Here is a 13,749-nt window from a genome sequence, read left to right as displayed (position 1 = left end):
TTCTCACGCACAGCCCATTTCCAAAGGTCTCGGTCCGTAGTCATCGCCTCGGTGATCAGATGTAAAGATAAAACATCTACAGAAAACTGTGTTGCTCTGAACTGCACGAATCCTCTGCAGAGTTCTCAAAATTGAGGGCAAGTGTTATCTTAGTATACAGGTTGCAGGCAGCTGGCACCTTGTTATATTCTCCATCAAATTTGCTAAGTTAAATAATAATGATAATGATTTTTTCTAAAGTTGGCACAAGGCCAGCAATTTTAGGAGAGGGTGTTGATTACAAGGACCCCAGTAATTCACTGGTACTTTATTTTATTGAACCAAAAGGGTAAAAGGCAAAATGTATCTCTACAGGATTTTAAATTGGAACCTAAAGAGCTGGGAGAAATGCTGCTAAGCATTTTGTCTAATGTTTTACCAATTCTGCTAGCTTATTGCCATAATATCATGATTATCATCATTTAATGTCCATTTTCCATGCTAGCATGGGTTGGACAGTTTGACTGGGGGTTGGCAAGCTAGGAGGCTGCACCAGGCTCCAGGATAATGATTTTTCAGCTTTTAGTTAAAAATATATGTTTATTTTTTACATAATTTGAATCATTTTTTTTTTTTTTCAGCCCATTTCCTACAGTTGCTGAAGCTATTCAGGAAGAATTAGACTCTTATAGGGCAGAAGAAGATGAAGTGAAAAAATTGAAAGCTGCTATGGTAATTATTTCTTTGTTGTTGAAATATGCAATATAGTGTCATGGAATGTATTGGTGCTGTTTTGTGTAACCCCCGTATCAATCTGGATTGAACAAACCTCAGATCAAGAAATTCCAGTCATTACTAATGAGCATTTAATCTTTTTATTCAGGCCTAGTGTACCTGGGTTTATATCATTCAGTGTGTCTTACTTTTTTTTAAGCTGGTAGACATTTGGCTGCTATTTCTTGCAAGTCAAATAACCACATAGACGTTCTCTAATTGTCTTCTATCATCATCATCATCTAACGTTCGCTTTCCATGCTGGCATGGGTTAGACGGTTTTTATGGCTGGATGCCCTTCCTAACACCAGTCAGTATTTTGTTACAATGTGTAGTGGCCGTGTGGTTAAGAAGTTTGTTTCTCAATCACATGGTTTTGGGTTCAGTCTCACTGTGTGGCACCTTTTGGTATCTTCTACTATAGCTCTGAGCTGATCAAAGCCTTGTGAGTGGATTTGGTTGACAGAAACTGAAAGAAACCTCTGTATGTGTGTGTTTGTGTCTTTTTGTCATGACATTGTGCAATGGTTGTAAATGAGCATCACTGCTATTGGTTTCCTATCTTCTGTGAAATCAAGTTCAGTTACAGGAAAAAATATTACTTAGATTGAAAACAGGTGAATGTCCGCAACAGGGAAGACATCCAGCTGTAGAAAATCTGCCTCAATAAATTCCGTTTGACCCTTGCAAAGATGGAGAAGTGGATATTAAAATGATGATGAATGTTGAATGGATCCATTTTATTTCTTATTACATTTTTGAGGAATATCAAGAGAAAACTCTGTAAAAGGATTGATACAGCCTTTGTAAATACAGCAATCCTTCGACTATTGTGGGTGTTATGTTCCAAAACACCCCGTGTTAGGTAAAAATCCGCAAAGTAGAAACAGTACTGTACTGTATATTTTTTTTATTGTTTTTATAATTTGTATATGTTTATTTTATTATAAATGCAAAACAACACCACGGAGGAATTGATGTAAGCTTAAATGATAAATCGCAATATGGCGAGGGATTACTGTACTCATCTTGTATCTTTTACTTGTTTGTTATTAGACTGTGGCCATGTTGGGGCAGTGCCTTGAAGAATTTTAGTTGAATGAATCAACCCCAGTACTTATTTTTTTAAACTTGGTACTTATTCGATCAGTCCCTTTTATTAAACTGCTAAGTTATGGAGATGTAAACACACCAATATTGGTTGTTGAGCAGTGGTGGGGAACACACCTATATGACAGGCTTCTTTCAATTTCTGTACCAAATCCATTTGCAAGGCTTTGGTTGGTCTGTGGCTATAATAGAAGGCACTTACCCAAAGTACCATGTGTTTAGGAAGCAAACTTACCATACCTGCAGCTAAAAGGTTTAAATTTTTTCATCTTCATTTCATTTTTAAAAAATCGTATGTGAAAAGTAAGTGAAGCTAGTTACAGTGTATTTAGATTTTGGCTGTTAATTTTCTTTTTCTACCTGATGTTAGGAGTTCACAATAGAGATTAGTAATTTTAATTGCCATGAGGACTTGCTCTTCTAATGAACTAAATAGTTCTTGACACAGTCTCTCATCGGATTCTGGATGTTACCCTTTTTGAACTCATCAATAGACGCTTTGTATTATTGCAGAGAAAGAATGTCGGATGTTAAGAAACAAATTTTTTTTTCCTCTATTTTAAATTGGCATTTTTTCTGTTTACTTTCATATTTTTCAGGGTTTGGAGAGAGAAGATGATTCAGCCATTAGTATGCTATCAGATAACACTGCAAAACTGACTTCTGCTGTCAGGTGAAATACTTTTATTCGATCCTTTGTAATATCTCTCGCCATTTACTCATGAATACTTTATGTATATCCTTCTGTAATGCAACCAACTCTTAGAGTATCATTCTTTGTTCCATACTTAATTTATCTTAATTATTTTTCCATTTTCACTTCAAAAAACAATCAATTGTGCATTGAGGATGTTGATTAAAAATTTTTTTTCTTTCAATTTATTTAAATGTCTATATAGGAAAAATACATAGTAAAATTTATAAAATGCCATATACTGTGTGCTTATAATTGCTATTATATTTTACAATGCGCGCATAAATTGTAATATATTATTTCTTATTTACAGTTCTCTACCAGAACTTTTAGAGAAGAAACGCCTCATTGACATGCACACCAATATCGCCACTGCACTTCTGGAACAAATCAAGGTAGCTATTTATTTATACCTTTTAATGGTTATCTTCATCCCTTTAACTTATGGCATATAAACATTTTTATTAAAGTTAATTAGCAATTGACTGCAGTTAGAATACAGCTAGTGGAATATACTCTAAGAATAGATATTTATTTCTATTCAGTTTCTCTACATCCAGTCAAATTACTTGTGTTTATTGAAGTTATAACTTTTTAGATATCAAAGATTTATCTTTTTTGTTTTGTTATAATTTAGATATGGTTTATTTTGACAATTAGTTGGTAATGATTCATGTAAAAGTGTAGATAATTAAAACTGGCTAGTATTGATGTAAAAAGTAAGATAGTTCAGATTATGTTACATATGGTAGTTTCAGGCAACTGGTTAATTTGGCTTCTATTTTTCCTTGCAAAAGAAAAGACTGAGATGGTAAACATATAATAAAGAAAATGAATGGTGTATGACTGTGATAAGCTATTAGTTATTTAACTGATTTAAGAGTTCAGCTTAGCAGAAGAAATTTGAAGTTAAGGGAAGATGAAGAATATCGGTTTTGCAAATCTTTCTCATTTTTTGTCAACATGGAAAATGTACAAAGTATCATATCGATATATGGAGAAAATAACTGTATTAACACCAACACCAATAAGTGTAGCATTCCTTTATATTTTTGGACATGTAATATTTTGTGTGCCTAAGATATGTAAATGAATGCAAATAACAAGTTAGATTTTAATATAAATTATTGCATAATTAAGAGACACAGCTGGAAGAGGGTGCATACATGCCATATGTCCCTTACACCATGGCTTTGATTTTTAAAATTGCATGTCCTGGCTTTAAGTACCAGGAATTACTCCCAGCTTATGATATTTTGTTCAGAAATACTATCACACATACATGTGTATATTAATGTTAATTTTTATTTCAAGTTATATATAAAAGCAATATAACATTCAACTGAAGGATTACTCGATACTTTTTTAATAGAGTATATGTTCATTTACTTTTCCAAGAAAAAGACTGACAGTAACTTTGAAGTTTTTCAGACTGTCTGACTAAGAATTTTCATCTGTCAATCTTTTTCTTGTAAAAGTTATGTATATATTCTAGTACAATAATTTAGTTCAGTACTAGATTTACAATTTGCTATTAGGATTTGTATAAATCTGAAAAGGGTGGAGTAAATCTCTTACAGTATTTAGTTGTGACTCTTATGCAATAAGTTTGATGAAATAAGTGCTAGGAATGTACTGAAGTTGTGATAATGTGAGCAATCAATATAATTTTCTTGTTGCTTCTAATGAAATATGACTCTGAAAAGTTGTTACATTTCAACTTAATGAAAATGTAATTTTGAATAACGTTCATTTGATTTTCTTTTCCTAACATTTCTAGGCTAGAAAACTTGATGTTTATTTTGAAACAGAAGAAAAAATGATGAGCAAATCTGTTCTGGTAAGTTTTAGTCTTGTTGAGGAATTCATTTTAACCCCATGACAATGGTTTTTTTATCAGGCAACTAGGTTGTATTGACAGTAATCACCTCAGCCAATTAGTGCATGACAACGGTTCGGTGTATATTTACGTCAACCGCTTTAAAGGATGCACTGTTTATTTATGTAAACTGTCATCACTATGAGGACTGGAAATTCAACGAAACTGGCATGGCTGGATTCAACTGTAAATTCCGTGAAGGACCAGAAGAATTTGCTGAATGTGTGTGAATTTGTTAAGAAGTCATAGTGGAAATGGTGGTGTAACCGCCAAAGCTGCTGCTTTTATACTATTATGGTGATGAGGTCTGGAACTTAGTTGGAAATGTTTACACGAAGAGTCTAACAAACCTATCAGATTCCTTGGAATTTGCACAGTGGCCTCTATTATCGATTCCGTGAGTGATAGCAGATATTTATATCAACTGGTACACAAACAAGTACAAAACTGCAGCAAATAGGGCTGTGTATATTTTTGTCATCTGATTCAAAGCAAGTACACAGCACATGTAAATTTAGGTCAACCAATGTGATGAAGTTAAATCAATTTAATAATGTTTAATTAAAGCATTGCAAATTTAACTATCTTCCATCCATTTTTGCTCCCTGCTCTCACTATTCCTGGGAGGGTCATGGGGATACTCCTCAGGCACTTCCTCAATAGGGTCTTATCAGAAGCAAACATCGTTACTCTTTTCTGCTGGATTCCCAAATGTGCCCAAACTGAAACTTTGGATATTATCTAACCATCTCCCTTTTGGTCTACCCCAAGGTTTCCTACTAGTTGGCTCAGCTGGGAGAATCTGTCTTGTGACCCTTACCAGCAGCATTCTAACTGCATGTCTGTAGTACTGGAGTTATGACCGCTTAATGTGTGAAAGTAGTGGCTTGATTTGGAGAGGCACCCTGTTGAGTAATGTTACTCAAGAAACCCTTTGGAGGAACCCTATTGTGGCCACTTGAATATAATGAAGTATAAAACATTTTCCAGTATCATTTCCTTATGTTCTTTCTTTATTTTCTTTTTTCTTTTAGGACAAATCTTTAATGGACATCATTTCAGATCCAGAAGGTGAGTTTAAATTGTCATTTCACTTGCAATGATTTCATACATATGTATGATATATTTGTGGGAGACATTGTATATAATAGGTGCTGGCATGGCTGTGTGGTTAAGTTTACTTCCCAACCTTGTGGTTAGGGTATGAATATAGGGACAGAAAGGGTCTTGCAGTAGAGGAGATACTTGGCTACCTAAGTTAGAAACAAAGGAGAAAGAAAGATGATGTCATGGGGAGTACACTCATCATAATCGTCATTGCTTTAATGTTCCCTTTTCCATGCTTGTATGGGTCAGACAGAATTGGTCAAGGCAGATTTTCTGTGCCTGGAAGCCCTTCCTGTTGCCAGCTTATACCAGTTTTTAAGAATAATTTCCCATGGCCATACTGGAAATGAACCACACTGCTGTATGGTATTGATGCTCATTTAGAATCATCATGTGATGTTGAGACAAAGGTGCATGTGTCCATGCATGCGTGCACACACCTCGCAAAACATGCTTCTTTCAGTTTCTTTTTACCAAATCCATTCACAAGGCTTTGACTTGCCCAAGGTGCTGCATAGTGGGACTGAACCTGGGATCACATGGTTGGGAAGCAAATTTCAACTGCTTGCAAGTACATAGGTACCTAAAACAATGAGTTGATAGTATGTACTGTTAAGTCATACTTGTTAATACCAACTATCCTACCGAATAAAAATATATGTGTGTGCTTGTCTGTGTGTGTGTGTGTGTGTATGGAACAAGAGAGGAGTGGAGGGAACCTATTATTGATTTCCTGATTTCTAATAAAAAATCTCAATATGTACCAATGAATGTCTTATATTTTAATTGTAGTCTTTTGACTATTACAAATTATTCCAATGTTTTTCTCTCTCTCTTTTTTTCATTTCCCATAGCTGAATGATTTCAATAGAATGGAAGTAACACAATGGACACCATTGTTAAATCCATTTTAATGAGTTATTCATTACTCTTTAACAAGAACTATGATTTATGCTGCAATGGAAAAATAGACAAAGCTTCTCAAACAAGAACTAGTTTTATGAATAGAGTTTCTTGTTAGTTCACTAAATCTGGACTTTATAAGATTAAAAATGGCCCATCTTATGATTAGAAATTGCATTTTATAAACACTGTTGTGATCTTAAAATTACTATTGCTTATCATTCATAACTACATTGCAATTTTTTTTCTTTTTGGTTTTACAGCCTTAACATGTGTTTGTGTATTTTGTAACTTTAAAAACATCACTTACACATATCCATTTTTTTTCTATTTCAAGCTGGTAATCCCGAGGACAAAATCCGTTTATTCATAATTTCTATGATATGTGGACCGCCTATGACTGATGTAAGAATAACATTTTCCTTTCTTCTTTCTCCCTTTGCTTTAATGGTGTGAAGAAACTTTACAAAAAAAAAAAAAGTCTACATGTATAATTATGGAATATTTAATAGTCCCCTAACATGTATGTGTGTGAGTCTTTTCTGCCCTCTTGCTAGTTTTAGCCACATGGCTCTGGTCATGCTGGACTTCAAACCATTCTGTTATAACTTCAATATAATTTTGTTTTAGCAAGTGTTAATGCCTACGTTTATACAATATATAATGAAGTATTTTCATATTTTGGGGATAGTTCGAACGTTGCGTATTTAATCTTTTTACTTTGTGATATTAATAGTGATAGTTTGGATGAGGTAGTAAGCTGGCTGAATCGTTAGTACGCTGGGCAAAATGCAGAGTCGTTTCGTCTGTCTTGACGTTCTGAGTTCAAAGTCTGCTAAGGTCGACGTTGTCTTTAATCCTTTTGGAGGTCGATAAAATAAGTACCAATTGAGTACTGGGATCAATATGATCGACTTACCCCCTCCCCTGAAATTGCTGGCCTTGTGCAAAAATTTGAGACCGATAATGATAGTTCGGATGAGATACAAAGTATTTTAAAAACAAAAAGTAAGATTGAGTTATCTCCCATAACGTTGAAGTTTTTTTCTTTTTTTTCGTTTGTTACCAAAGAACAATGTAAATGTAAGCTTTTAAAACAAACATAAAAGATATACTCGCAAGTTATACTTTCATCCACGTTTGTAATATTGACAATAATACTTGTATGTCATGTTTCTATCAAATTACATCGTGGGTAGTTTTCAGTCTTTTATAGCTAGTCAAATTTTAGAAAAAGGCCGTAGGGTAGCAAAAACTGTAGAGTACTGATTATCCTATTTGATTCGATACACCGCTATATTTTCAAATCCTGGACATGACTATCTTGAGTGCTAGGGCTTATAGGGGGCAGTTATCTGCTTTCCATGACATGTAAGTGACAGAGTATTCCCCTTGAATAGGATTTCGGTTCGTCACAGGGTCACTCACACTCAGCTGAGTGGAGTGGAACCAAGCAAAATGAAATTTTTACTCAAGAACACAATGCATCACCTGGTCTGGCATTAAAAGCATGATCTTGCAACTGTGAGTGCAACACCCTAACCACTTGGCCATACACCTTCACCTTTTAGGATGGATAAATGCAATGTTTCCATTAATGTGTAGTAGTAAATTTATTCAAAAATTTCACGTGGTGCAAATTTATTTTTACCTGTGACAATGGTAATCTGAAAATGTTTCAAGATAAATTTGGGGCAATCCATTTCAACATTAGTTTGTTTTTAATGAGGGTTGATGACAATATTACAATTATCTTTAAAAGAAAAATATTTTAAAGAATTTTAATATACTAAATTTATTGAAAGTAATTTAGGTTCATAGATTTTCAGGAAAAATAAAAGCCTATTGAAATTTCTATCAACTTTTATTGAAATGGATCCAAATTTAAAAGAAAAATCTTCCAAAATTCCATTTCTTTTTCCTTAGTAACTTTCCTAAAATACTTCAGTATGCTTTCTTTAAAAAAATATCTTTTGTGTAAAAGTATGTATTGCTGTTGGGAGTTTGTCATGTGGAGTTATGTTCCCAACCTCATTTAAATATGACTGCATTTTATAAAGTAACATATCTATGATCCTACCCCATACTTTGAACTACTTTGATTTATTTGTGGTTTTATAAAATAAAACACGTATGAATATTTCTTTTATGTGCTGTGATGTTTAAAGAAATGAATACCAGTAATACTTATCAATTCATAGGTTATTCTTATTCAAAGTTGCTGAAAATGGTTAAATCAACACTCATTTATTATGAAGCCACTTGACAAAATTTCCACATGCTTAAGTGAAAATTCTCACACATAGCACCATTTAAAAGGGTTTAGAAAGTATATATTACAGTACAAGCAACATATTTAATTCGCTGTTATTTTTTCTCTTCCTTTTCTTTGGTATTTACCCATTCTTTGTAAACTCTATCTAGACTAACAGGATTCCCATCTAATTGATAGCTTTTGATTCTCATTAGCATATCCAAATGACAGTCATCCAGATGGTTTCTCAGCTTGTTTTTGAGTTGATTCATTATGTTAAAACCTCTTTCACAGTCTGCACTAGATGCTAGAAAAGTGCCTCCGATATCCATCAATTTTGCAAGGTCACAAAACTGTTCATTTTGAAGCACAAATGTTACCATTTGAGCAAAGTTTGAAATCAGTTTGGATTTAATTTTTTCCTGCACGGAAAATTTGAAATCATTAAACTGTCTGACAATTACAGAATTTTCACCTAAGAAGTCCCGATATTTTACACATAAAGCATTAACTTGCTCATCACCAAAGGTAAACTCACATCCTACAATTGCAGAGATATCAAAAGCTGACCATTCTTGTACCTCATCTTCAGGAAACCTTTCTTCTAAATGAACACAAAGATGATTTATAAAAGTCAACAATGAACTTGTATCTACTTTTAAGTTTTCTTCATACTGTTGGCTTAGCAAAACTTTAACTTTGTTGCTCCACAAGACATGGTCTCCCAGATACTGTTTTCGTATCTTGTTAATTTTGCCTCGAGCAAAATGAAGTGCATCAATTGTTGTCAAGCCAGTCTTTTGCAGAATCTTGCACAATGCAGTCATTTCCTCAAAGACATCATTTAAAACCTGTAGGGCTACTTTGTATGTGAGGTTTATTAATTTCTTGTAACAGTATTTAGCTACAGGATCATTTAACTTTTCTTTCTCAAAATGTATGACCAATGCTTCATAATTTTCTAATATTGCCTGCAGTGCAAAATGTCTAGATAAGAATCTGACCTCATTAGGCAGTCTGAAATTAACAGCTTCATTTTCAGTGGCCTCTGCAATTTCTTTAAATTTGCATCTTGTACCAGTAGATCGGGAACATACAGTATAGATTGTTTTCATCAAAATTTCAATGTCTCTTAATAACTCAATCTCTTCCCATGCATCACCAATGCCTAGATCATCGTGGTGTGTTACACAGTGTTGCTGGACTAAGTGTGGAATGTCTTGTTTCAGTCTTGTGGCGACGCCATTACAACCTAGCATTACTGATGTTCCATCAGATGTAAACATCACCATTTTGTGGAGTGCAAGGTTCTTCTCTTCATAAAACTGTTTGATTGCCAAAGCAATTGAAGCAGCATCACATGCCTGTAGCTGAACTATTCCGCCAAAATAGGTTTTATATACAGTACAATCTTTAGGTCTGAATTTGAAGTAGAGAACGAAACGTTTGTTGATAGATATGTCAGTACTTTCATCGATTGTTAACGTGTGATAATCAGCTGATGCTATTTCTTCAAACATGTCTTTCTGAACAATATAGTTGATAGTCTCTAGAAATTCCAATGCGTAATTTTGGCTTTGCCAATTGTCTGGGAGTTGGACGTATTTTGCCATATGTTCGTTAATGTGTTGAACTGAATATAAAGAGTTGTTCATTTTAATAGCTAATAACACATTGTCAATAAGAACTTTGATCTCCTCTGGGTTTGACCGTTTTCGCTCTCGTTCATCTGCACTCTTGCGTAACATGCGTATAACTCCTGTAAAGGGAAATGACGAGTTTTGTTGTCTGAGCTTTTGAACGCTGTGCAAATGCGATTTACTCGTCAAATGACGTTTCAGAAAGTCAAGTTTCCAAATATCGCCCCACTTCTTTCCATTAGCAAATACTCCGGTAACTTTCGCGTCACGACAATACAAACAGACGACTCCAATTTCCGAATCGTACACAAAGATTTCTCGTAACTGAACGTGCATGACCTCGTGACCTTTCGGTGTAACTGTTTCTACGATTTTATTAAGCCATTCATCTTTAAACAAACTTGCAGTTCTTTTGCGCTTTACGCCTTTCACTTCTTTTGTATCCGACATAGTGAACCAATATTCTTTTTCTATAAAAATTAAGCTATCGGCAGAATTGGAAACATTTCCGGATCTTCCTAAACTTCACGATTGTCCATAAAACATGAATGGCTCAGCCGTGTTGCTGCCGAAAAAACCAGAACAGGAGTCGGAGATTTTGGTTGTGCAAACGTAGTATTTGAAAAAAAACCCGACGAACAACTTTAAAGACACCCTTAATTAAAGGTTTATTTTCAATAAGTATAATTGCTAATTAATATATTTTAGGAAACTAACCTTTCAGTGCATATTAATTTCTTTTGTGCGCTAGATGCAAAACGTGTGCGCACGTGCACATGCGTACAGCTAAGATGGAACAGTGCGCTAGTTGCAAAACTTATGTGCGCGCGCACATGCGCACAGCCAAGCAGTTATAGTGCGCTCGATTGTCTATTAATTAAAGGGGGATAACTAAGCTTTCTCACAAGTAGAATTTTAGTGATGTTTGCAAGGATATTTATATTGCTTTCATCTATTTATTTATTTATTCATCTATCTATATATATATATATTTATTTATTTATTGCTGATGCGTTAACTGAAGCGATTATATCGGAGGAGTCGTGACAGTCATTTGCAGTCTACATATACCGGGCATAACTATAGTTTGGTGCCCTCCCCTTCCAACTTTCATATTTCACTACGTTCTATAAAATGCAAATTTTCTTTTAAACGAAATTTTGGAGAGAAATATTTTTGAGGATGTAGTTTTACGATTATGATGATGATAATAATAACACTTTTTTTGGTGGAGTTCGGGATCACTCCGAAAGCTTTTTTCGGCAAAATTTAATTAAAAAAAAAATTTTAAACAGTTACGACGAAAATCGTATGAATGTAAATGGTTCGAAACTCCGCTGAAAAATCTATAATTCTATCAACATGATCGTCGTCTTATAACTTAAAAAACTTATCACTGCAAAATTAAAAAGTAACTTTAAGAAAGTTATGAAGAAACAAATTCGTGGGGCACCAAACTGTAGATATGCCTATATTATAGAGTACTTTTATTTCGCGATAGTATATTTTAGTGTCAAATTTTTGTTGCTCGTCATTGATCCTGGTTACTGACTTAATTACACTAGTATTGATAATCTTTTATTTTACTCAACCCCTTCCCTGAATAATGTGTAGAGGATTCATCCAGCTACATAGTTCGGGGTTTACCCCCACTTCGTGGCACCTTGAGCAAGTGTCTCCTACTATATCCTCGGGTCGACCAAACCCTTGTGAGTGGATTTGGTAGGCGGAAACTGAAAGAAACTTGTGTGTGTGTCTTTGTGTTTGTCCCCCAACCACCGCTTGACAACCGGTGCTGGTGTGTTTACATCCCTATAACTTAGCCGTTCGGCAAAAGAGATCAATAGAATAAATACCAGGCTTTTATAAAATAATAGAAACCTTGCCAAAACTGAAACCCCGTAGCACAATGCAGTCCCTTGGACCCATCAGATCCTGTGAAACTGTCCAATTCATGCTAGCACGGAACTTGGACATTAAATGACGATGTAATTGTTATTATCATCATAGTTTTAAATTCTGTTTTTCTCTATTGTTGTTTGCTGTGCAGTTTGGTACATCACTATTTTCACTGATACTACATATTGTATGTAATATAATGTACACACACACACGCACGCACGCGCTAACACTCACTCGCAAGCGGACAAACCTGCACGCACGCACACTTCATTTACTCACTCGCACGCACGCACGCACGCACGCATGCACGCATGCTCACTCACTCACTAACTCGCTCACTCGCATGCAACCATTCATGGATAAGTGTTTATGCTATCCATTCTTTTACTGTTTTACTAATTCCAATCACTTGGTTGTGGCTTTGCTGGAGCTGTTTGACCTTTTTTTAGTCTTTGATGTTTAACAATAGGCGATCATCAGTTTGTGTGTGGTGTTACAGAGAGAGAGCGAGAGAGAGGACTTTGATTCATTTCATGTTGATCTGAATAAAAATTAATGCTTTTCTTATCTAAAAGTAATTTTGTGTTGCTATTGATGAAGCTAACTTTGTGTTGTTGAAGTGCAAGGTAAAGAATATTGATGTGTTTTGGCATGTTAGCTGTAAGTGAAAATTCCTCCACAGAATGCAAAGATTATTATATATATATATATGTTTTCGTGCGGGTGACACGAAAAAGCACCCACTACACTCTCTGAGTGGTTGGCGTTAGGAAGGGCATCCAGCTGTAGAAACTCTGCCAAATTAGATTGGAGCCTGGTGTTGCCATCCGGTTTCACCAGTCCTCAGTCAAATCGTCCAACCCATGCTAGCATGGAAAGCGGACGTTAAACGATGATGATGATATATGTATATATATAACATAAAATTTTTCTACTCAGAATGATTTACTTTTACAAGCCTGAACATGAAACTGGACATGAAAGCAACATGCTAGACAATCAATTATCTAGAAATAGTAATGAATTTAAGATTCCAGTTTGTAATTTGACATTGTAGATTGCAAGGGATCATACCAAATTATAAATTGATTCATCCTCTTTATTCAAAGAAATGCATCTGGCTCTTTTCTTTAGGACCAGAAAAAATACTTCAACAATTATTGTTGTTGTTGTTACTCCGTCGCTTACAACGTCGAGGGTTCCAGTTAATCCTATCAACGGAACAGCCTGCTCGTGAAATTAATGTGCAAGTGGCTGAGCACTCAACAGACACGTGTACCCTTAACGTAGTTCTCGGGGGATATTCAGCGTGACACAGTGTGACAAGGCTGACCCTTTTAATTACAGGCACAACAGAAACAGGAAGTAAGAGTGAGAGAAAGTTGTGGTGGAAAAGTGCAGCACGGTTCATCACCAGCCCCTGCCAGAGCCTCGTGGAGCTTTAGGTGTTTTTGCTCAATAAACACTCACAAAGCCCGGTCTGGGAATCGAAACCGCGATCCTATGA

General features: G+C 35.0%; 2 protein-coding genes across 2 annotated transcripts in view; one reads left to right on the top strand and one right to left on the bottom strand.

Moving 5' to 3' along the window:
- LOC106881541 (sec1 family domain-containing protein 1) overlaps window positions 1-13,749 on the top strand; it is a 107,878-nt gene that overhangs the window by 22,526 nt on the left and 71,603 nt on the right. Inside the window, exons 11-16 of the mRNA XM_014931969.2 lie at window positions 621-711; window positions 2,463-2,536; window positions 2,871-2,952; window positions 4,338-4,397; window positions 5,471-5,507; window positions 6,784-6,851. Coding sequence (XP_014787455.1) covers window positions 621-711; window positions 2,463-2,536; window positions 2,871-2,952; window positions 4,338-4,397; window positions 5,471-5,507; window positions 6,784-6,851 — 412 coding nt within the window. The remainder of the gene's footprint in view (window positions 1-620; window positions 712-2,462; window positions 2,537-2,870; window positions 2,953-4,337; window positions 4,398-5,470; window positions 5,508-6,783; window positions 6,852-13,749) is intronic.
- Window positions 8,292-11,155, bottom strand: LOC106881533 (zinc finger protein 862). Its single transcript, XM_014931960.2, has one exon. The coding sequence runs from the start codon at window positions 10,788-10,790 to the stop codon at window positions 8,814-8,816; it is 1,977 nt and encodes a 658-aa protein (XP_014787446.1). The 5' UTR covers window positions 10,791-11,155; the 3' UTR covers window positions 8,292-8,813.

This window comes from Octopus bimaculoides, chromosome 4, assembly GCF_001194135.2.
Source record: "Octopus bimaculoides isolate UCB-OBI-ISO-001 chromosome 4, ASM119413v2, whole genome shotgun sequence".
Taxonomy (NCBI): Eukaryota; Metazoa; Mollusca; class Cephalopoda; order Octopoda; family Octopodidae; genus Octopus; species Octopus bimaculoides.
Note: the sequence above shows the minus strand (reverse complement) of the source record. Positions and strands in the feature narration are given on the sequence as shown.

What these genes read in the sequence shown, in the direction of transcription:
- LOC106881533 (XM_014931960.2), bottom strand. Translation starts at nt 10,790, where the DNA reads ATGTCGGATACAAAAGAAGTGAAAGGCGTAAAGCGCAAAAGAACTGCA.